Source organism: Callithrix jacchus, chromosome 8, assembly GCF_049354715.1.
Source record: "Callithrix jacchus isolate 240 chromosome 8, calJac240_pri, whole genome shotgun sequence".
In the NCBI taxonomy this organism is placed as follows: Eukaryota; Metazoa; Chordata; class Mammalia; order Primates; family Cebidae; genus Callithrix; species Callithrix jacchus.
Window position 1 is genome coordinate 55,111,480 of NC_133509.1, and position 19,715 is coordinate 55,131,194.

The window sequence follows — 19,715 nt, forward strand, 5'->3', positions numbered from 1 at the left end:
GGGCTATTCCCAGGCCTGTGTCCTTTGTGTATTTTTGGATGGTTGGGGTGAGTGTCTGACCTGGACTTGAGCCTGGAGCTTAATGGCAGTCTTCAGGATGCCTTCTTCTGGCTTAAGCACTGCAGTCTTTAGAGTGTCTCCTCCACACAGCACGACATCCACCTGCTCCGCTGTTGTGATCATCATCCCAATCAACAGCAGCACATAGTTCAGTGGGGGCTGGTTTGACAAGTATCAGGGGAAATAAAGCTCCCTTGCTCTGGAATTCACCCTTACCCGTCCATCCCTGGAGGCCAAACCCTCCCACTGGTTTCGGGGAATGAGGAAAGGCATAAAATCCCAAGTTAGGAGGGGTCAGCTTCAGCAGCCCTCAAGAAGAGCTGACTGTGAAAGGAGGAAGAGAGGAGCCAGGATCCCTGCCCAAGTTCAACACTGAGTATAGTAAGGTAAAAGTGAGATACATTTTGGCAATGGAAATTTAGAAAGTACCAAGTACCAGCCAAAGGTGAAACACTAGTATTATCCACAAACCTGGTTGAAACAATATCCTAGGAATTGTTCCTAGGAACCAGGGACTGACACTTGGAAGCAAATTCATATCATTTACTTCAGTCTGAGTGCTTGCCTGGAAGAACCAGCTCTAGGAAAAGGATACCCAATTCAGGATCCCCAGCAGCCTATCAACCCCTTGGAGGATGCTTTTGATTTTCTTACCCCTTTTGGGTTGCTCTTGGGACAGAGCTTGTCTGCATTAGCATCTGTCAGATAGACCAAGATGGTGCGGCCTGGCAGCGGAGGCAGGCTGTGCTTCACAGAGAGGTTCACAGCTGTCTCCAGGGCCTGTCGATACCGGTTCAGCATCTCACCATCATATTTCCACTGTCTACAGGCAAGAAAGACACAGACACACGGGCTCAGGGACTTATCTGCCTGCCCCTTAGAGGTAGATGGGAAGATGAGAACTTGCCACTTAAGTATTGAGTCTTCTCCCTCCCGCCTCAAACATCACACCCCCCTCCCCAGCCTGCTCCATTGCTGGTATAGAGGACTAGGACAGAGCTTCCCTCTGCCCCCATTCTATAGGACTCTTCTAACCCACACTCACTGGTGGGAGACAGGAAGTCACCTGTGGACCCACTAGCTACACTTACCACACGAATCCATTCTTACTTCATGAAGCAAGATTTAATGGCTACATAGTTTTAAATCCTATTTTAAAGAACAAATGCTAACTCCTTACTCTGAAAACTGGCAATTAAAAGAAAATAAGTTGATTACTCATCCCACCTTTCTCATACAATCTATTTCAGGGTAACTGAATAGATTTAGTTGATAAGGGAGGCTCTTTTAAAAATTCCAGTTAATAAATATGGAAGAATGATAAAACCCTTACTCTGCAACAAACAATGAAGCAATTGGTTCACGAAAAGATTACCAATAGATGAGCCATTAACTATTATGGAGAGATTAGGCTATACCATCTAAAAACACTGATCAATATCAAGTGTTGACCCTAAGGAGTGGTCCCACTTAAATAACATATATATATAGGATCACCTATGAAATACTTGCAAAAAAAAAAAAAAGGCAAATCTGTTCAAGCCTTTAGAGCTAATGAACATGAAACAGAAAAACAAGTTAGATGACACCATGAGGAGGGAGGCAAATCCAGAATATGGGATATTCTGTGGGGCCCCTGAACCTGGTTTTCACAGTAACTCAATGGTATAAGAACAATTAAATGGTTAAAATCGACATAGTGACTTAACAACCAAATGCAATGTGTAGGCCTTGTTTAGATCTGGATTTGAATAAAACCGTAAATTTATATTTTAAAACAATTAGAAAATCTGAATATGGAGTAGATAACAGATGATAATACCAAGGAATTATTTTTAATTTTGTCAGGTATATTAATGACATTATGTAAAAAAAAAAAAAGTCCCTTTTTAAAGAAACACAAATGAAATAAGAAAAGGTGAAATAAAATGTGTCTTATTCTTTGACTTTTGTTTTAAAAACATCTTTGGTAATCCAAAAAGAGGGAATTCTTCCCAAATCATTTTATGAGACCAACATCATCCTGATACCAAAACCTGGCAGAGACTCAACAAGAAAAGAGAACTTCAGGCCAACATCCATGATGAACATAGACGCAAAAATCTTCAGTAAAATACTGGCAAGCCAATTGCAACAGCACATCAAAAAGCTTATCCACCATGATCAAGTAGGATTCATCCCGGGGATGCAAGGCTGGTTCAACATATGCAAGTCTATAAACGTAATTCACCACATAAACAGAACCAAAGACAAAAACCATATGATTATCTCAATTGACGCAGAGAAGGCCTTTGACAAAATTCAACAGCGCTTTATGCTAAAAACCCTCAATAAACTAGGTATTGAAGGAACGTATCTCAAAATAATAAAAGCTATTTATGACAAACCAACAGCCAATATCATACTGAATGGGCAAAAACTGGAAGCATTCCCTTTGAAATCCGGCACTAGACAGGGAGGCCCTCTTTCACCCTCCTATTCAATATAGTACTGGAAGTTCTAGCCAGAGCAATCAGGCAAGAAAAAGAAATAAAGGGTATTCAATTAGGAAAGGAGGAAGTCAAATTGTCTCTATTTGCAGACGACATGATAGTATATCTAGAAGACCTCATCATCTCAGCCCAAAAACTCCTGAAACTGATAAGCAACTTCAGCAAAGTCTTCAGGATATAAAATCAATGTGCAAAAATCACAAGCATTCCTATTCACCAATAACAGACGTAAAGAGAGCCAAATCAAGAACGAACTGCCATTCACAATTGCTACAAAGAGAATAAAGTACCTAGGAATACAACTAACAAGGAACGTAAGGGACCTCTTCAAGGAGAACTACAAACCACTGCTCAATGAAATAAGAGAGGGCACAAACAGATGGAGAAATATTCCATGTTCATGGTTAGGAAGAATCAATATCATGAAAATGGCCATACTGCCCAAAGTAATTTACAGATTCAATGCTATTCCCATCAAGCTACCAATGACCTTCTTCACAGAACTGGAAAAAAACACCTTAAACTTCATATGGAACCAAAAGAGAGCCTGCATAGCCAAGTCAATTATTATTATTTTTTTTTTTGAGACGGAGTTTCACTCTTGTTACCCAGGCTGGAGTGCAATGGTGCGATCTCGGCTCACCGCAACCTCTGCCTCCTGGGTTCAGGCAATTCTCCTGCCTCAGCCTCCTGAGTAGCTGGGATTACAGGAATGCGCCACCATGCCCAGCTAGCCAAGTCAATCCTAAGCAAAAAGAACACAGCGGGAGGCATCACACTACCGGACTTCAAACTATACTACAAGGCTACAGTAATCAAAACAGCATGGTATTGGTACCAAAACAGAGATATAGACCAATGGAACAGAACAGAGGCCTCAGAGGCAACATAACCTATCTACAACCATCCGATCTTTGACAAACCTGACAAAAACAAGCAATGGGGAAAGGATTCCCTGTTTAATAAATGGTGTTGGAAAAACTGGCTAGCCATGTGCAGAAAGCAGAAACTGGACCCCTTCCTGACACCTTACACTAAAATTAACTCCAGACTTAAACATAAAACTTAGGTCTTTTATGGTTTAAAACCATAAAAACCCTAGAAGAAAATCTAGGCAAAACCATTCAGGACATAGGAGTAGGCAAGGACTTCATGACCAAAACACCAAAAGCACTGGAAACAAAAGCCAAAATAGACAAATGGGATCTAATCAAACTCCACAGCTTCTGCACGGCAAAAGAAACAGTCATTAGAGCGAATTGGCAACCAACAGAATGGGAAAAGATTTTTGCAGTTTACCCATCTGACAAAGGGCTGATACCCAGAAATTACGAAGAGCTAAAACAGATTTACAAGAAAAAAACAAACAAGCCCATTCAAAAGTGGGCAAAGGATATGAACGGACACTTTACAAAAGAAGACATACATGAGGCCAACAAACATATGAACAAATGCTCATCATCACTGGTCATTAGAGAGATGCAAATCAAAACCACATAGAGATACCATCTCATGCCAGTTAGAATGGCGATCATTAAAAAATCTGGAAACAACAGATGCTGGAGAGAATGTGGAGAAATAGGAACACTTTTACACTGCTGGTGGGAGTGTAAATTAGTTCAACCATTATGGAAGACAGTGTGGTGATTCCTCAAGGACCTAGAAATAGAAATTCCATTTGACCCAGCAATCCCATTACTGGGTATATATCCAAAGGACTATAAATCGTTCTACTATAAGGACACACGCACACGAATGTTCATTGCAGCACTGTTTACAATAGCAAAGACCTGAAACCAACCCAAATGCCGATCAATGATAGACTGGACAGGGAAAATGTGGCACATATACACCATGGAATATTATGCAGCCATCAAAAATGATGAGTTAGTGTCCTTTGCAGGGACATGGATGAACCTGGAAACCATCATTCTCAGCAAACTGACACAAGAGTAGAAAATCAAACACTGCATGTGCTCACTCATAGGCGGGTGTTGAACAATGAGAACACATGGACACAGGGAGGGGAGCATCATACACTGGGGTCTGTTGGGGGGAAATAGGGGAGGGACAGCAGGGGATGGGGAGTTGGGGAGAGATACCATGGGGAGAAATGCCAGATATAGGTGATGGGGAGGAAGGCAGCAAATCACACTGTCACGTGTGTACCTATGCAACAATCTTGCATGTTCTTCACATATACCCCAAAACCTAAAATGCAATTTTAAAAAGAATAAAAATAAAAATAAATAAATAAAAACATCTTTGGATGGGGGGGGTGGGGAGGGCGGGGGGCGGGTGTGGTGCCTCACACCTGTAATCCCCAGCACTTTAGGAGGCCAAGGTGGGTGGATCATGAGGTCAGCAGTTCAAGACCAGATGGTGAAACCCTGATTCTACTAAAAATACAAAAATTAGCTAGGTGTGGTGGCAGGCACCTGTAATCTCAGCTACTTGGGAGGAATACAATCGATTGAACCCAGGAGGTGGAGGTTCGGTGAGCCAAGATTGCACCACTCTGCACTCTAGCTTGCTGCTATAGAGCAAGACTCCGTCTCAAAAAAAAAAAAAATCGAAGGAAAAAAGAGATCAGTAAAGAAAATGCGATAAAATCTAGATAATCACTGAATCTGGCAAACAGTTTTATGAAAGTCTACTATATTTTCATTACTTGGGTGCATAAAGCTTTGTTGTTGTTTTTTTTTTGAGACAGAGTTTTGCTCTTTGGCCTAGGCTGGAGTGGTGTCATGATATCAGCTCACTCAACCTCTGCCCCTGGGGTTCAAGCGATTCTCCTGCCTCAGCCTTCCAAGTAGCTGGAATTACAGGCGCCCGCCACCACACCTGGCTAATTTTTTGTAGTTTTAGTAGAACAGGGTTTCGCCATGTTGGCCAGGCTGGTCTTAAGCTCCTGACCTCAGGTGATCCACCTGCCTCAGCCTCCCAAAGGGCTAAGATTACAAGCATGAGCCACTGTGCCCAGCCTATTTAAAGTTTTTTATACTAATTTTTTAGTCTGGCAAAATCAGTAGTATTCCCAGCGCTATCCAATCGAATTAAATTACAATCAAATCAAACTTAAATTATATACATCCAATTTTCTAACAGTCACATTTTTTTTTTTTTGACACGGAGTTTTGCTCTTGTTACCCAGGCTGGAGTGCAATGGCACAATCTCGGCTCACCACAACCTCCGCTTCCTGGCTTCAAGCAATTCTTCTGCCTCAGCCTCCCAAGTAGCTGGGACTACCAGCATGCACCACCATGCCCAGCTACTTTTTGTACTTTTAGTAGAGACGGGGTTTCACCTTGTTGACCAGGATGGTCTCGATCTCTTGACATGATCTACCCGCCTCGGCCTCCCAAAGTGCTGGGATTACAGGCTTGAGCCACCGCGCCCGGCGATAGTCACATTTTAAAGAGTAAAAATAAATTAATTTTATTAATGGTGAAATTAATTTTCTCTTCTTTAAGAGACAGGACAGACATGGTGGCTCACGCCTGTAATCACAGCACTTTGGGAGGCCAAGACAGGTGCATCACTTGAGGTCAGGAGTTCAAGATCAGTCTGGCCAACATGGTGAAACCCTGTCTCTACTAAAAATACAAAAATTAGCTGGGTGTGGTGTCACGTACCTGTAATCCCAGCTACTTGGGAGTCTGAGGCAGAAGAATCACTTGAACGGGGAAAGCAGAGATCCAGTGAGCCAAGAACACACCAGCCTGGGTGACGAAGTGAGACTCTGTCTCAAACAAAAAAAAGAGAGAGACGGGGTCCTTGGCTCATGCCTATAAAAAAAAAAATCTCAGCACTTTGGTTTGGGAGGCCCAGGTAGGTGGATCACTGAGCCTAGGAGTTTGAGACCAGCCTGGACAACACAGTAAACCCTATCTCTACAAAAAATACAAAAATTAGCTGGGTGCAGTGGTGTGTGCCTATTGTCATAGCTACTTGGGAGGCTGAGACAGGAGAATTCCTTAAGCTGGAGAGGTGGAGGTTGCAGTGAGCCGAGATCGTGCCATTGAATTCCAGCCTGGGTGATGGGAATAAAACCCTGTCTCAAAAAAACAAAACAAAACAAAAAATAGGGACAGGGTCTTGCTCTGTTGCCCAGTCTGTGCAGTAACACAATCATAGCTCACTACAGCCTCAAATTCCTGAGCTCAAGTGATTCTCCCACCTCAGCCTCCCAAGTAGGTGGGATTACAGGTGCAAGCCACTGCACCTGGCTAAAATTAATTTAATATTGTATTTTATTTAACCTTATAAAAATATTTTCATGTCAGCCTGTAATTAATACAGAAATTATGAATATTTCACATTTATTTTTTCTGACTGCCTTCTAGCATGTCTCAACTCAGACTTCACTAGTATATATCAAGTGCTAAATACCCACATGTGGCTAGAGGCTACCATATTAATAGCACAAGAATATCATTTGGACTGCCACCTTGGGCTCGATTCTGGGTTTTTTTTTTTTTTTTTGAGATGGAGTCTCACTCTTGTTGCACAGGCTGGAGTGCAATGGTGTGATCTCAGCTCACTGCAACCTTTGCCTCCCAGGTTTAAGCAGTTCTCCTGTCTCAGCCTCCCAAGTAGCTGGGATTACAGGAACCCGCAACTATGCCTGGCTAATTTTTGCATTTTTAGTAGAGAGGGGGTTTCACCATGTTGGCCAAGCTGGTCTCAAACGCCTGACCTCGTGATCCACCTGCCTCAGCCTCCCAAAGTGTTGGGATTGCAGGTGTGAGCCAGGCTTGATTTCTTTAATGGCTCTCTGTTCAGCCACTGATTCAGGAGATTCCTGGTCACTGAGCACTCTAAAAGGTTAGGTGAGTCCTGTGGTTGTTCTGAGTAAAAATAAGTGTAAGGTACTGATGAAATACTTAAAAAGACAGCAGAGACTTCACCAAGCCTACAAAACAGATCGTACATCTGTCTTTGAGCCTGCTTGATGGTAACTATCTTTGTGTGTATGTCAAAACATACACACACACAACAAAAGCAAAAAAAAAGATGAATGGGCCAAAAAATACAGAACGAGATAGAAACAGAAAAGCAAACAAGTCACAGAAAAGAAAAAGAAAGAAAACTATGAATCAGAGCAGAAGCAGAGAGGACACCAGGATACACCACCATACATCAGCATAACTAAAATAAAGGAACGATGTAAACCAATAAAACAACCACAGATAATAGAGTAGAGGTCCAGAAGAAGACTTTGTTTCATGATCTCTCTTTAGGACAATGTTAAAGACAAGGTGTGCTGTGCAAGGAACCAGGCAATTCTGAGCCATTGCAATGAATGACAAGCAAGTCTTTACAGAAAAACATTTGGGCGTCCCAGATGACTTTCAACCTGTGCCAGGGTAGCCCCTATTGCCCACCCTTGGATCCCAGACAGCACATACACACCTGGCCTTGTGTACTCTCAGCTTCTCCCGCTTGAGCTGCTCATACATCACAGGTATCCTCATTACTGCCCGAAGCTGCTGACGGCTTAGGGAGCAAAGAAACCTCCGCCTGGGACAGTTCTTCTCATTTCTAGTTATTATCTGCCTCATCAGTGTTATATTAGAAGGAAAGGGCAATGCTGTGTGATGATAAATAAATTTCTGAGTTAGGCACCTTCGATTCCCTCTTCTTTTCCTACCAGTAATGTGGCCTGAGCCCCAACCTTTGGGGCTGGCAAGTGCCTGACCTCTGCCCCCGACCCCCACACAACCTGAGACTGCAAGGCAAGAGGCTGAAAATATTGGTGTTGCTGCTTCATTTATTGTCAGAAACGAGAGGCAAACAGGAGCTGGAAGAAGGAAGATTCAAAATACCTTGATTTCTGAGTTGAGCCTCAAGGGCATCAATGGAATCATGGGCGTTAAGAAACCTGAATGGAAACTGCCGACTGTGGATGACTGACTTCTGCAAAGCAAGGGAGAGGTCATGAGCACAGGAGCCAGGGGTATGGGGGGCTTCAGGGGTCTACTCTATTAGCTTTATGGGAAGATACAGAAGGACAAAATGGACTTAGACAAGAGATATAGAAAAGGGGTAATAAGGAGAAAGAAAAAAATGCATCATTTTAGGGTGTGAGAAGAGGTAAAGAAGATAAAGTTAACAGAAGGAGCCCTGTTTCTTTTAAGACTCCCTCCAGGTGGGGTGTGATAGCTCATGCCTATAATCACAGCACTTTGGGAGCCTGAGGCGGGTGGATTGCCTGCGCTCAGGAGTTCAAGACCAGACTTGCCAACATGGCAAAACGCCGTCTCATACTAAAAAAAAAAAAAAAAAAAAAAAAAAACTAAAAAAATAAAACACAAAAAAATCCCATCTCTATAAATAAAAAATAAAGACTCCCTCTGAAATCAGTTACATCACAGAAGTGTATCTTCCTGGTAAGTCACTGAGCTCAGAAAATTAAAATGAAAGCTCTTATACTCTGTTGTAACTTCTCAAAGGATTCACTGAACCCCCAAACCTGTATTTCCAGACCTACTTACAGCCCACATGGAAAGAGCTTGGTGGCCGTGACCTTCCTTGGCAACCTGAAAAATCCTGGCCTCCAAAACAGCAGTGGCCTCCACATGCACGTCTAGTTGCTGGGCCCCACGGCTACCTGCCCGTCACACATACCGCATGCTGGAGTCTCTGGAGAACGAGCTCATGGTGGCGCGCACTGATTCCAACACGAAGCAGGTTGCACAGGTTCCGAAGCATGGCCATGAAGGGAAGCTTCTCATTTTCTGTGGAATGTGGGGCACAGAATGAGAAAAACAAATAAGGCCAGGCACAGTGGCATGCAGCTGTAATCCCATTACCAAGGGGGCTGAGACAGGAGGATCACTTGAACCCGGGACCCTGGAGTTGGAGTCCAGCCTGACCAACATAGCAAGACTCTCTTAAAAAAAAAAAAGCAAATTAGAGATGATGAGAGAGAGGTCAGAAACCAGAGCAAGAAGTTCAGAGACCAAGCCTGTAGAAAGTCCAAGACAGAGGAAGTGAGGAAATGACATACAATCTACTCTACTCAAAATGTTTTAAAGGCTTGGGAAGATTAAAAACAGGGTTGGCCTGAAGTTTGGAGCAAAATTTATGCAACACTGTTTATGGGATAGCTGTTTCAATAAACAACTTATGTTACCACTTTATCTGTTGGCTCTAACCCTAAGATTGGGTTCAACTGGCAAAATGTATTCTCTAGTCTAGGGCAAAGCTTTCCAAACTTTTTAGATGGCCAAAAGAGAAATTGATTTATGAAGTATATACTAACGTAATGTAGTACATTCATTAGTTAATATTTCAAGGCACAATATACAATTAAAAGAAGGTTCTCCATTTATAATAATGAATGTAAATCCGTATTTCAAATAGTCTTCATAATTTTTAAGTTTTTTACCCAATTTCTTATAAGATTTGATTAGTCATTAATTTTTTTTTTGCTTAAATACAGGTGAAAAAGATTTGCACTGGAGATAGAATTTCACTTCTGTCATTTTCTTATTGTTCACTTGTCCCTGAGTGAATATGACCTTCAAGCCATAGTTTCTTTTCTTTTTTTGAGATGGAGTTATGCTCTGTCACCCAGGCTGGAGTGCAGTGGTACAATCTTGGCTCACTGCAACCTCCGCTTCCTGTATTCAAGCAATTCTCCCACCTCCGTTCCTGAGTTGCTGGGATTACAGGTGCCCACCACAATGTCCAGCTAATTTTTGTATTTTAGTAGAGATGAGATTTCACCATGTTGGCCAGGCTAGTCTTGAACTCCTGACCGCCAGTGATCCACCTGCCTTGGCCCCCCAAAATGCTGGGATTACAGACATGAGGCACTGCACCCGGCCCATAGTTTCCGAATAATAATATTTTTAAGGTTTATATCAATTTTAGAGGATTAATTCAGTTAATACTGAATAATTCCAATTCCATCTACAATTTAAAGATAAATTGTGGCCGGGCACAGTGGCTCACGCCTGTAATCCAAGCACTTTGGAGGCCAAGGCAGGCAGATCACCTGAGGTTGGGAGTTCAAGACCAGCCTGACCAATGTGGTGAAACCCTGTCTTAAAAAAAAAAAAAAAAAAAAAAAAAAAAGATAAATTGCTGTGAGTCACACTATGTAGAAACCAAAAAAAAAAAAAAAAAAAGAGTGAAAGAGTGAAGGGGCACCATCAATGCCCTCAGAGTGTGGGTGCTCAGAAAACCTCAACAGTCCACTGTATCATATGGACTGAGCAAGAGACTATGTGGGTTCAATATGCATGGTAAATATTGAGAAAATTCTTTTCTTTTAGATAAAAATAAATATAAATGGGAGATGTGATTTTCTTTTCCTGGACAGAGGTCCGTTCAAACCACTTTAGAGACATGTCAGTCCTTCAGTGTGCCTTGTGCAGTAGCCCACACCATCAGCAGCTTCTATCAGGTAAGTGATGCTCCCTTTGTAAAGGGGATCTAAGTCTCATTTGAACTATAGCTAGAAGCTTTCAGCCCTCTGGAAGTCTTGGGATTCTCCAGTCATAATTCTTTCTTTTATTTTTGAGATGGAGTCTCACTCTGTCACCCAGGGTAGAGTGCAGTGGCACAATCTTGGCTCACTGTAACCTCCACCTCCCAAGCTCAAGTAATCCTCCTGCTTCAGGCTTACAAGCATCTAGGACCATAGACATCTACCAACATGCCCAGCTAATTTTTCTATTTTTGGTAGAGACAAGGTTTCACCATGTTGCCCTGGTTGGTCTCAAACTCCTGAGCTCAAGCAATTCGCCCACCCCAGCCTCTGAAAGTGCTGGGATTACAGGGGTGAGTCACGGCGCCCAGCCTCCCATCATAATTCTGATTCACAAACTGTATGGAACCTTTAGGTTGTATATGCACTATAAATGAACTATTACATCCATTGTCAACTCAAGTTTTTTTCAACTGTTACTATGTATAAAGGCTTTCTAGATCATTTTTGATAAGAAATTAAGTCCAATATCATACTTGTGATATTAGAAAATAAACTGGACATTTATCTTTCAGATTGTAAACTTCACTTATTTCATTCCAAAAAATTGTTAATGAGTTATTAATGAGATCTGTGGTCTCCAAAAAGGGGTCTGTATACCCAATTACATTTTATCTTACATTTTATAATTATATCCATATATTTTTATATTTTCTTTTATTTACTTATATTTATTTTTGGCTGTGCACAGTGGCTTACATCTGTAATCCCAGCAACTGGAGACCAGTCTTGTCAACAAAGTGAGACCCTGTTTCTTTTCTTTTTTTTTTTTTTTAAAATAAAGACGGGGTTTCACCATGTTGGTCAGGCTGGTCTTGAACTTCCAACCTCAGGTGATCCGCCCACCTTGGCCTCCAAAGTGCTTGGATTACAAGCATGAGCCACCACACCTGGCCGACCCTGTTTCTAAAAAAAAAAAAAAAAGAAAGAAAGAAAGAAAAAGGTACATATACATATATTCTGGTATATCCATAAATTGTTTTTGTAGTATATGATTAAAAAAGGAACCTCTAGCCACTACGGGATTAGACTGTGGGCATTTGCCTCACCTAGGATAAAAGACATTAAAAGAATAAAGTTACATGTCCTTACATTTTCAGGGACAATGGTTCTCAATCAGAGGCAGGAAGTGGAGATGGTGCATATAGAATTATCTACATATGGCCCAGCACAGTGGCTCACACCTATAATCCCAGCATTTTGGGAGGCTGAAGTGGGTGGATTACTAACTGGAGGTCAGGAATTCAAGACTAGTTGGGCCACCATGGTGAAACCTCATCTCTACTAAAAATATAAAATTAGGTAGGCATGGTGGCATGAGCCTATAATCCCAGCTGCTTGGGAGGCTGAGGCAGGAGAATTGCTTGAACCCAGGAGGCAGAAGTTGAGGTGAGCTGAGATTGTGCCATTGCACTCTAGCCTGGGCAAAAAGAGTGAAACTCCATCTCAAAAAAAAAAAAAAATTATCTACATATTCTGGCTATTGGCTTCCATCCGGGCCCCTTTATTCTACTCCACCCCAAGTGGTTTCAACTATCAGGGAAAAGCCTGTCAACTGGGGGCAGGGTGTGTGTGTGTGTGTGTGTGTGTGTGTGTGTGTGTTTAAATTCCCAGGTGATTCTGATAGATGCACCACCAGTGACAACCAGAATGTGAGAGGGGTGATAAGCAGCTGAACAATTCAGGCTGCCCTGAGTACAATCTGATAACAAGCAGGGCACAAAGAAATGAGGTAAAAAAGACAATATGGGTGACTGAAGTTCCCAAATATGTAGTCTACAAACCCAGTCAAAACGTCTGAAGTTAGATGTTTTTCAACAGAAAAAAAATTGACTTCAAATTTTCAAAGATAAAAGAGGAAGTAAAAGAAAACAAAATAGAAACAAGGTATATAAATGTGAAAATAGAGCCTTCTATGGCTGGGTGCAGTGGCTCACGCCTGTAATCCCAGCACTTTGGGAGGCCAAGGTAGGAGGATTGCTTGAGGCCGTGAGTTTGAGACCAGCCTGGGCAACATTAGAAAGTCTCTGTCTCTAAAATTTAAAAAATAAAATAAAAATGGAAAACAAAAGAAAGAGCCTGCTATAATTAAAAATAGAACCCCCCCCAAAAAAAAAAAAAAAAAAAAACAGAGAAAGAAAATTGAACACAACTCGGTCTTCCTCAATTTGAATTTTTTTTTCCTGTATCAGTGCGGGCAAATTACCTAAAACTTCTGTGTCCTAAATGTGAGTTTCTTTACAGATTCCAATATGCCATGTGCCACTCCTACCTTTTTTGGAATGACTTACACAAATATTGATACAAATACAATCAGAAAGAAGGCACCTTTGTCATATATTAATAAAAACTTGTGCATCACCTAATCACATCTGGTATAATGACCTATGATGTCAACATTACTCAAAGCAGGTACCACTGTTTACTTTGGTATGGTCAATGGCAGACTTTATAAATCAAATCATTTTCAGTAATACAACTACCAGGCAAACAAATAACTTCATCATTACACAGAAATCTTCTAGTGAGGATCTAAAATGTGGGGGCATAAATGGGGAAGAGAAGGGGGGAATGTGATGGCCAAGGTCACTTTACCGATAAGTTCTTCCCAGACTGAAGCTTTGTTTCCCCGCAGGCTCAGCTCCCGATCCCAGGTCTCTGGCCTAGACAGCTTCATCCTCTTCCCAGCTCTGCTAGAATCCCAAGGCCCAGGAAGGCGACTTCGAGAAAAGAGCTGTAGGTTCGAGGGGTATCTGAGATAGGGAAGAAAGGTTTATCATTTCAAAGTTGGCAAGAAAGTAACTCAGAAAAGAAAGGTGAGTCATGTTTATAGGACATGTCTGCCCAAATATGCCTAAAAATAACTCAGAAAAGGAAAGGTGAGTCATGTTTATAGGTGAATCAGAAAAGGAAAGCCACAGTCAGGTCTACAGGGCATGTCTCCCTAGAGTCATGTTGCCAGGGTTGAGAACTACCGGGATGGGGGCCACAGATGTTGAAAAGTCAAGGAATTACCTAGATGGAATGTATGCTCAGGGTGGAGCTCCTCACCTGTAACCCAGCAGGGCTTGAACGTGCTGGGCAGGCTCATGGATATGCAGTCGCTGAACCAGCTTCTTCAAGGTAAACCTTGGAGGATTCTTTTTCTCTGATTCTGCATCACAGGCCTTCTCAAACTGTGAAAAAATCCTCAAGTCTCACAGGGGTCCTTTCATCCATGACCATAGGAACTTTCTTCAATAAAGCAGACTGTAAGACCATCCTATCCCTATGTGGTAATTTCTTTCCTCAAAATAGATTTTGGCCAAGGAGTAGGAATAGAGGGTACAAATCTCTGGGAACAAGGCTCCCATGGTGAAAATAGGATGGCAGCTCTTTGGGGTCACTGCTTCATTCACACAAGTGGTTAGCATGGGATGACTGGCTTGTGAGAACAAGGTGGGGATAGAGCAAACACATAATAGCTTTGTTTTAGAGGAGGGGAAGGGAAAATCAGTTCCTATTTATTTATTCTATTTATTTTTTTGAGTCAGAGTCTCGCTCGTTCGCCCAGGCTGGAGTGCAGTGGCCCAATCTCGGTTCACCACAACCTCTGGCTCCCAGGTTCAAGTGATTTTCCTGCCTCAGCCTCCCGAGTAGCTGGAACTACAGGCACCAGCCACCATGCCTGGCTAATTTTTGTATTCTTAGTAGAGATGGGGTTTCACTGTGTTGGCCAGGGTGTTTTCCTAATCTCATGATCCGCCCACCTTGACCTCCCAAAGTGTTGGGATTACAGGTGTGAGCCACCAGGCCTGGGCAATCAGCTCCTATTTAAATCACTGAGACGCTAATAGATAAATGGAAAAAACGAGCACAATGCAGGCTAGGAGGAGTTTAAAAACTAGAAATAGGCCGGGTGTGGTGGTTCATGCCTGTAATCCCAGCACTTTGGGAGGCCAAGGCAGGCAGATCATTTGAGGCCAGGAGTTTGAGACCAGACTGACCAACCTGGTGAAACCTCATCTCTACTAAAAATACAAAAAAATTAGCAGGGCAGGGTGGCACATGCCTGTACTCCCAGCAACTCAGGAGGCTGAGGCAGGAGAATCTCTTGAACCCAGGAAGTGGAGGTTGCAGTGAGCCAAGATCACACCACTGCACTCCAACCTGGGTGACAGAGTGAGACTCCATCTCAAAAATAAGTAAGTAAATAAATTAATAAATGTAGGTAGCTTTCAGAATCTTCTATGGTAGAACAACTAAATTTAGGATATATTTGTAAGATTTATCGCTGAGGTAAAATGAGGAAACTGAGGCAAGTATAAGAAAGTGAGAAGCTAATTTATTCAGCTCCCGGGCGAGCTTCAGTGGTCCAAGGGAGGGCCAGAGAAGCCGTGCCCGGCTGTTCAGGGCATGGGGTTTTATGGGGAGAGCAGGCAATTGATTGGCTACTGGGGAAACAAAGAGAAGGGATTTCTATTGGCTGTTGGGGAGCAAGAAGTACATGAAGTTAAAGTAGGAAGTACATGAAACTAGTTGCCACTGGTAGGTGGGCGGGACCTTGGGTACACAGGCCTGCCAGGGGCATACGGGGCAGGCTGTTGCTGGGCAGGGTACAGTGGGGCTTCTTTAAAAAATTTCTCTGTAGGATTTTTTAACAGCGGGCTGGAGGTTGGATGCATAATTTAGTGCTGAGTGTGGGCTTGGTCATGGTATGCAGAGGCGGGTGCGGGGAAGCTATGTGGGAAAGCCAGATAATGAGCTCAGGTGATGATGCAGTTATCAGGTGCAGAGAGTGATGATGAATGTGTCCGTTTGACTCCCGGCAGGCAACCGGCCTTACGATATTAATAGGATGAAGGGGAAAGACAAGTTGACCAACTGAGAATGTGTTTTTTCTTATAACACTGATATATTTTCCTAATAATCTGTTTTAATAATGATGATGGTAGTGATAGCTAACATTTATTTACTTGTTAGAAATACTTTAAATATAGTAACTGATTTAATCTTCATAACAATCCAACAATGTAGGTTCTGCTATTATTCCCATTTAACATATGAGAAAACTGAGGCAAGAGAGGTTAAATCATTTGACCAATGTCTCATAGCCAATAAGGGGTGGTGGGAAGATTCAAACCCAGGTGATCTGAATCCAGATTCTATGCTCTGAACTGCTAAGTAAAATACTTTACTTGTAGGAAAGTAAAAAGACTTTGTTTGGTTTGTCTTTAAAACTTCCTGTGGGCCAGGCGTGGTGGCTCACACCTGTAATCCAAGCACTTTGGAGGCCAAGGCGGGCGGATCACCTCAGATCGGGAATTCAAGACCAGCCTGACCAACATGGTGAAACCCCAAGACCAGCCTGACCAACACAGTGAAACCCCGTCTTAAAAAAGAGAAAAAAAAAAAAAACTTCCTGTGGAAGGTAAATATTTCATAATATTTTTAACTCACCTATCCAACTTTACTGACATGTCACGTGGAAGTAAAGTACAATACCGGCTGGGCGTGGTGCCTCATGACTATAATCCCAGCACTCTGGGAAGCCGAGGTGGGTGGATCATGAGGTCAGGAGTTCCAGACCAGCCTGGCCAATATAGTGAAATCCCGTCTCTACTAAAAATACAAAAATTAGCTGGGTGTGGTGGCATGCACCTGTAGTCCCAGCTTCTCAGGAGGCCGAGGCAGGAGAATCGCTTGAGCCCAGGTGGCAGAGGTTACAGTGAGCCGAGACCATGCCACTGTAGCACTCCAGCCTGGGCGACAGTGTCTCAAATAAAAAAAAAAAAGTACAATACCAAGGAGAGTGAAGTGAAAAAAATAAAACCATATGCCTTTCCCAGTGCTCTCAGAACCTCACCCACCATCACAGCCAAGAACCCCCAGCCAGAAAGTCTTTTTAACACTAATGGAATTTTGTTCCTAAATATTAGTCCAGAAAAGATTGTACATAAACATATACAACCCCAGAAGAAGGGACTCACCTTTCTCTGCTCATCTCTAAGAAATATTATGTACCTTGGAAAACGCCTGCTAGAAAATGGAGGTTCCATCCTCTGTAGGGACAGGAGAAGCAGTTTCAAAAAGGGAAATGGAGGCTGTCCCTGAAGAGGTCCAGCAATAGCCTGAAGGTGTATCTCTACCCAAAGGAAGCCAGCTGGGAAAGGGCCTGCCCTGCTCCATTCGCTCCCAAGCTCTACCCAGCTCCCCTGGATTTCTCTGACTCCCTTTGCTCCTGGTATAGGACTCCCCAGCAATAGCATGCTCCCTGATGGGGAGTGTGGGTCAAGGGCTGAGACAGTGACTGACTGGAGAGCGGGCTGGCCGGCGGGGGTGTCTCTTGGCCCGGTGGTTCCAAGGGTTGTACTTAGCCAGCTGGTACTCATCAAATTGGGCAAATTTGTCCATCATGGCAGTACGGAGACAGGCAGGCAGGGGCACCAGCTTATTCTCATCTCCCCCAGCCAGGCTCTGTCAAAAGAGAAAGAAGATCATCAGAAGTGAGACCCAAACCAACCCTCCAAAACAAAACAAGACCACTTCACGGAGATGTATGAAAGCACAGAATCGTGAGCAGATTCCCAGCCCCAGCTCCAAAAATCACAATTTCTGTAGTACTGATTTTCATTTATTCATTAGAAACATGAGGTCGAGGCAGGGCAGGGTGGCTCACCTTTACACCTGCAATCCCAGCACTTTGGGAGGCCGAGATGAGTGGATCACCTGAGGTCAGGAGTTCGAGACCAGCCTGGCCATCATGGTGAAACCCCGTTTCTACTAACAATACAAAAATTAGCCAGGCATGGTGATGCACAACTGTAATCCCAGCTACTTGCGAGGCTGAGGCAGGAGAATTGCTTGAACCTGGGAGGCGGAGGTTGCAGTGAGGTGAGATCATGCCATTGCACTCCAGCTTGGGTGACGAAACTCCGTCTCCAAAAAAAAAAGTAACATGAGGTCCAGAATAAGACCAATTTTTTCTCAAGCTTTGGTCCAGCCCTTCTCAATCATGTTCTCCACGTTGGGCAATCCTGCCTGGTAGAGGGAGAAGCTGTCCTGCCTAGGCCCCAATGTTGAGGAAAGCTGAGAAGAGGCCAAACTGCCTGAGAATTTTCTCCAGGGATGCAGTGAGCATAAAGAGAAGGAACCAAGTGAAGACCCAAGCTCAGGAAAACGAGCACCATACCTGGTAAAGCTCAGCCACCTGGATCCAGTCAGAAGGCAGCTGGACAATGGCACAGAAATATCGTCGCAGGTGGGGCCGGCATGCCGGCAAGAAGGCAGCAATGGCCAAGACTTTATTGGCCACGTTCCGGACATTCAGCTGCTGCCTGGCGTACAAAGATGCCTAGGGCACAGGGTGAGAGGACTAGAATCTCGGCCACTCCTGCCATAGCTTTCTGCTCTGAACTTACTTGCTGATTGAGTGTGCCTATATGAAACCTTTCCTGAGTTTTATATTTATGTGGTCACATTGACCACAAAATACAAAGCCCAGGCCTCCTGACTTGGCATTCTAAGTCTTCATACTCTATCCCTTACCCACCTTTCTAGCATGTTTTCTTCTGAGTCTACTGACTACCCTGCAAGCCAACCAGGCCTTTTCCTTCTTTGGAAGACCATCTGCATCAGTATCTATCAAAAATTTATCCAGGGTTCAAATCATTGATTAAACCTGCCATTTTCCAAGGCATCACAGAAAACATTTCCCACCCCACCCCCTTCTCTGCTTCAGAAATGTTCACTATCTGCTCTTCTGGCTATACTTGTATGATATTTAGAAAAGTATTTTGCTTCCCTAACAATACTATCACCTCCTTGGAAGAATGGGTACTTACTAAACAAACCAAGCCTAGTACACTCCTTTCCCCACTCTTCACTGAACCAGAGGGACTAGGTCTCAGACTCACCCAGAAATTCTAAGAGAAGCTCCTCCCACCCCCAACAGGAGGCTAGTCGCCACTCCCCACACACCATAACCACACTCCCTATCTACCAGCTTCATGACCCCATCCTCTCCTTCACACCATAATACCTTGAGGATAAACTCAGGCTCCAGGGGGGCAACTTCACTACAGACTTCAAAAATTTCAGCCAAGATGGGGTCAGACGCATTTTTCATGTTTACTTCTGAGACCAGAGTAGAGCAGAGCAAGCTCATTAGAGCCATCTGGGAATTGAGAAAGAGAGGGAAAAAAGGAGAAGAGAGGTAATAAGGACCAACTTAAGCATCCATGCAGACTTACAAAATGAAGGACTGAGATGTAGAGTCCAACTTAAAACTTAGAGAAGGGGATTAGGGCCACAGGCATGGTGGCTCATGCCTGTAATCCCAGCACTCCTGGAGACCGAGGCAGGTGGATCACCTAAGGTCAGGAATTTGAGAGCAGTCCGGCCAACATGGTGAAACCCCATCTCTACTGAAAATACAAAAATTAGCCGGGCATGGTGGTGCATGCCTGTAATTCCAGCTACTCGGGAGGCTAAGGCAGGAGAATCGCTTGAATCCAAGAGGCAGGGAGGTTGCAGTGAGCCAAGATCATGCCATTGCATTCCAGCCTGGGCGACAGAGCGAGACTCCTTCTCAAAAAGAAAAAAAAAAAGGTGGGGGGATTACTAAGTGAGAAATAAGAACTGGGTTTTATCCCTACCTTCCCCTTCCAACTGGGGAGGGGAC

At 43.4% G+C, this 19,715-nt stretch overlaps 1 protein-coding gene across 8 annotated transcripts in view; it reads right to left on the reverse strand.

The window, feature by feature from the left end:
* The window catches only part of TEP1 (telomerase associated protein 1), a 51,784-nt gene that overhangs the window by 24,496 nt on the left and 7,573 nt on the right, over positions 1-19,715 (reverse strand). For all 8 annotated transcript variants that reach the window (XR_013521068.1, XR_013521067.1, XR_013521066.1 and 5 more), the window contains exons 4-14: positions 19,074-19,208; positions 18,225-18,386; positions 17,348-17,509; positions 17,023-17,094; positions 14,105-14,229; positions 13,649-13,806; positions 9,184-9,293; positions 8,382-8,472; positions 7,969-8,146; positions 715-883; positions 61-219 (exon numbers count right to left, since the gene is read on the reverse strand). Coding sequence is in view for 2 of the 8 variants with exons in the window: in XM_002753700.6 (XP_002753746.4) it covers positions 61-219; positions 715-883; positions 7,969-8,146; positions 8,382-8,472; positions 9,184-9,293; positions 13,649-13,806; positions 14,105-14,229; positions 17,023-17,094; positions 17,348-17,509; positions 18,225-18,386; positions 19,074-19,208 (1,521 nt within the window). In the remaining 6 variants the exon portion in view is untranslated. The remainder of the gene's footprint in view (positions 1-60; positions 220-714; positions 884-7,968; positions 8,147-8,381; positions 8,473-9,183; positions 9,294-13,648; positions 13,807-14,104; positions 14,230-17,022; positions 17,095-17,347; positions 17,510-18,224; positions 18,387-19,073; positions 19,209-19,715) is intronic.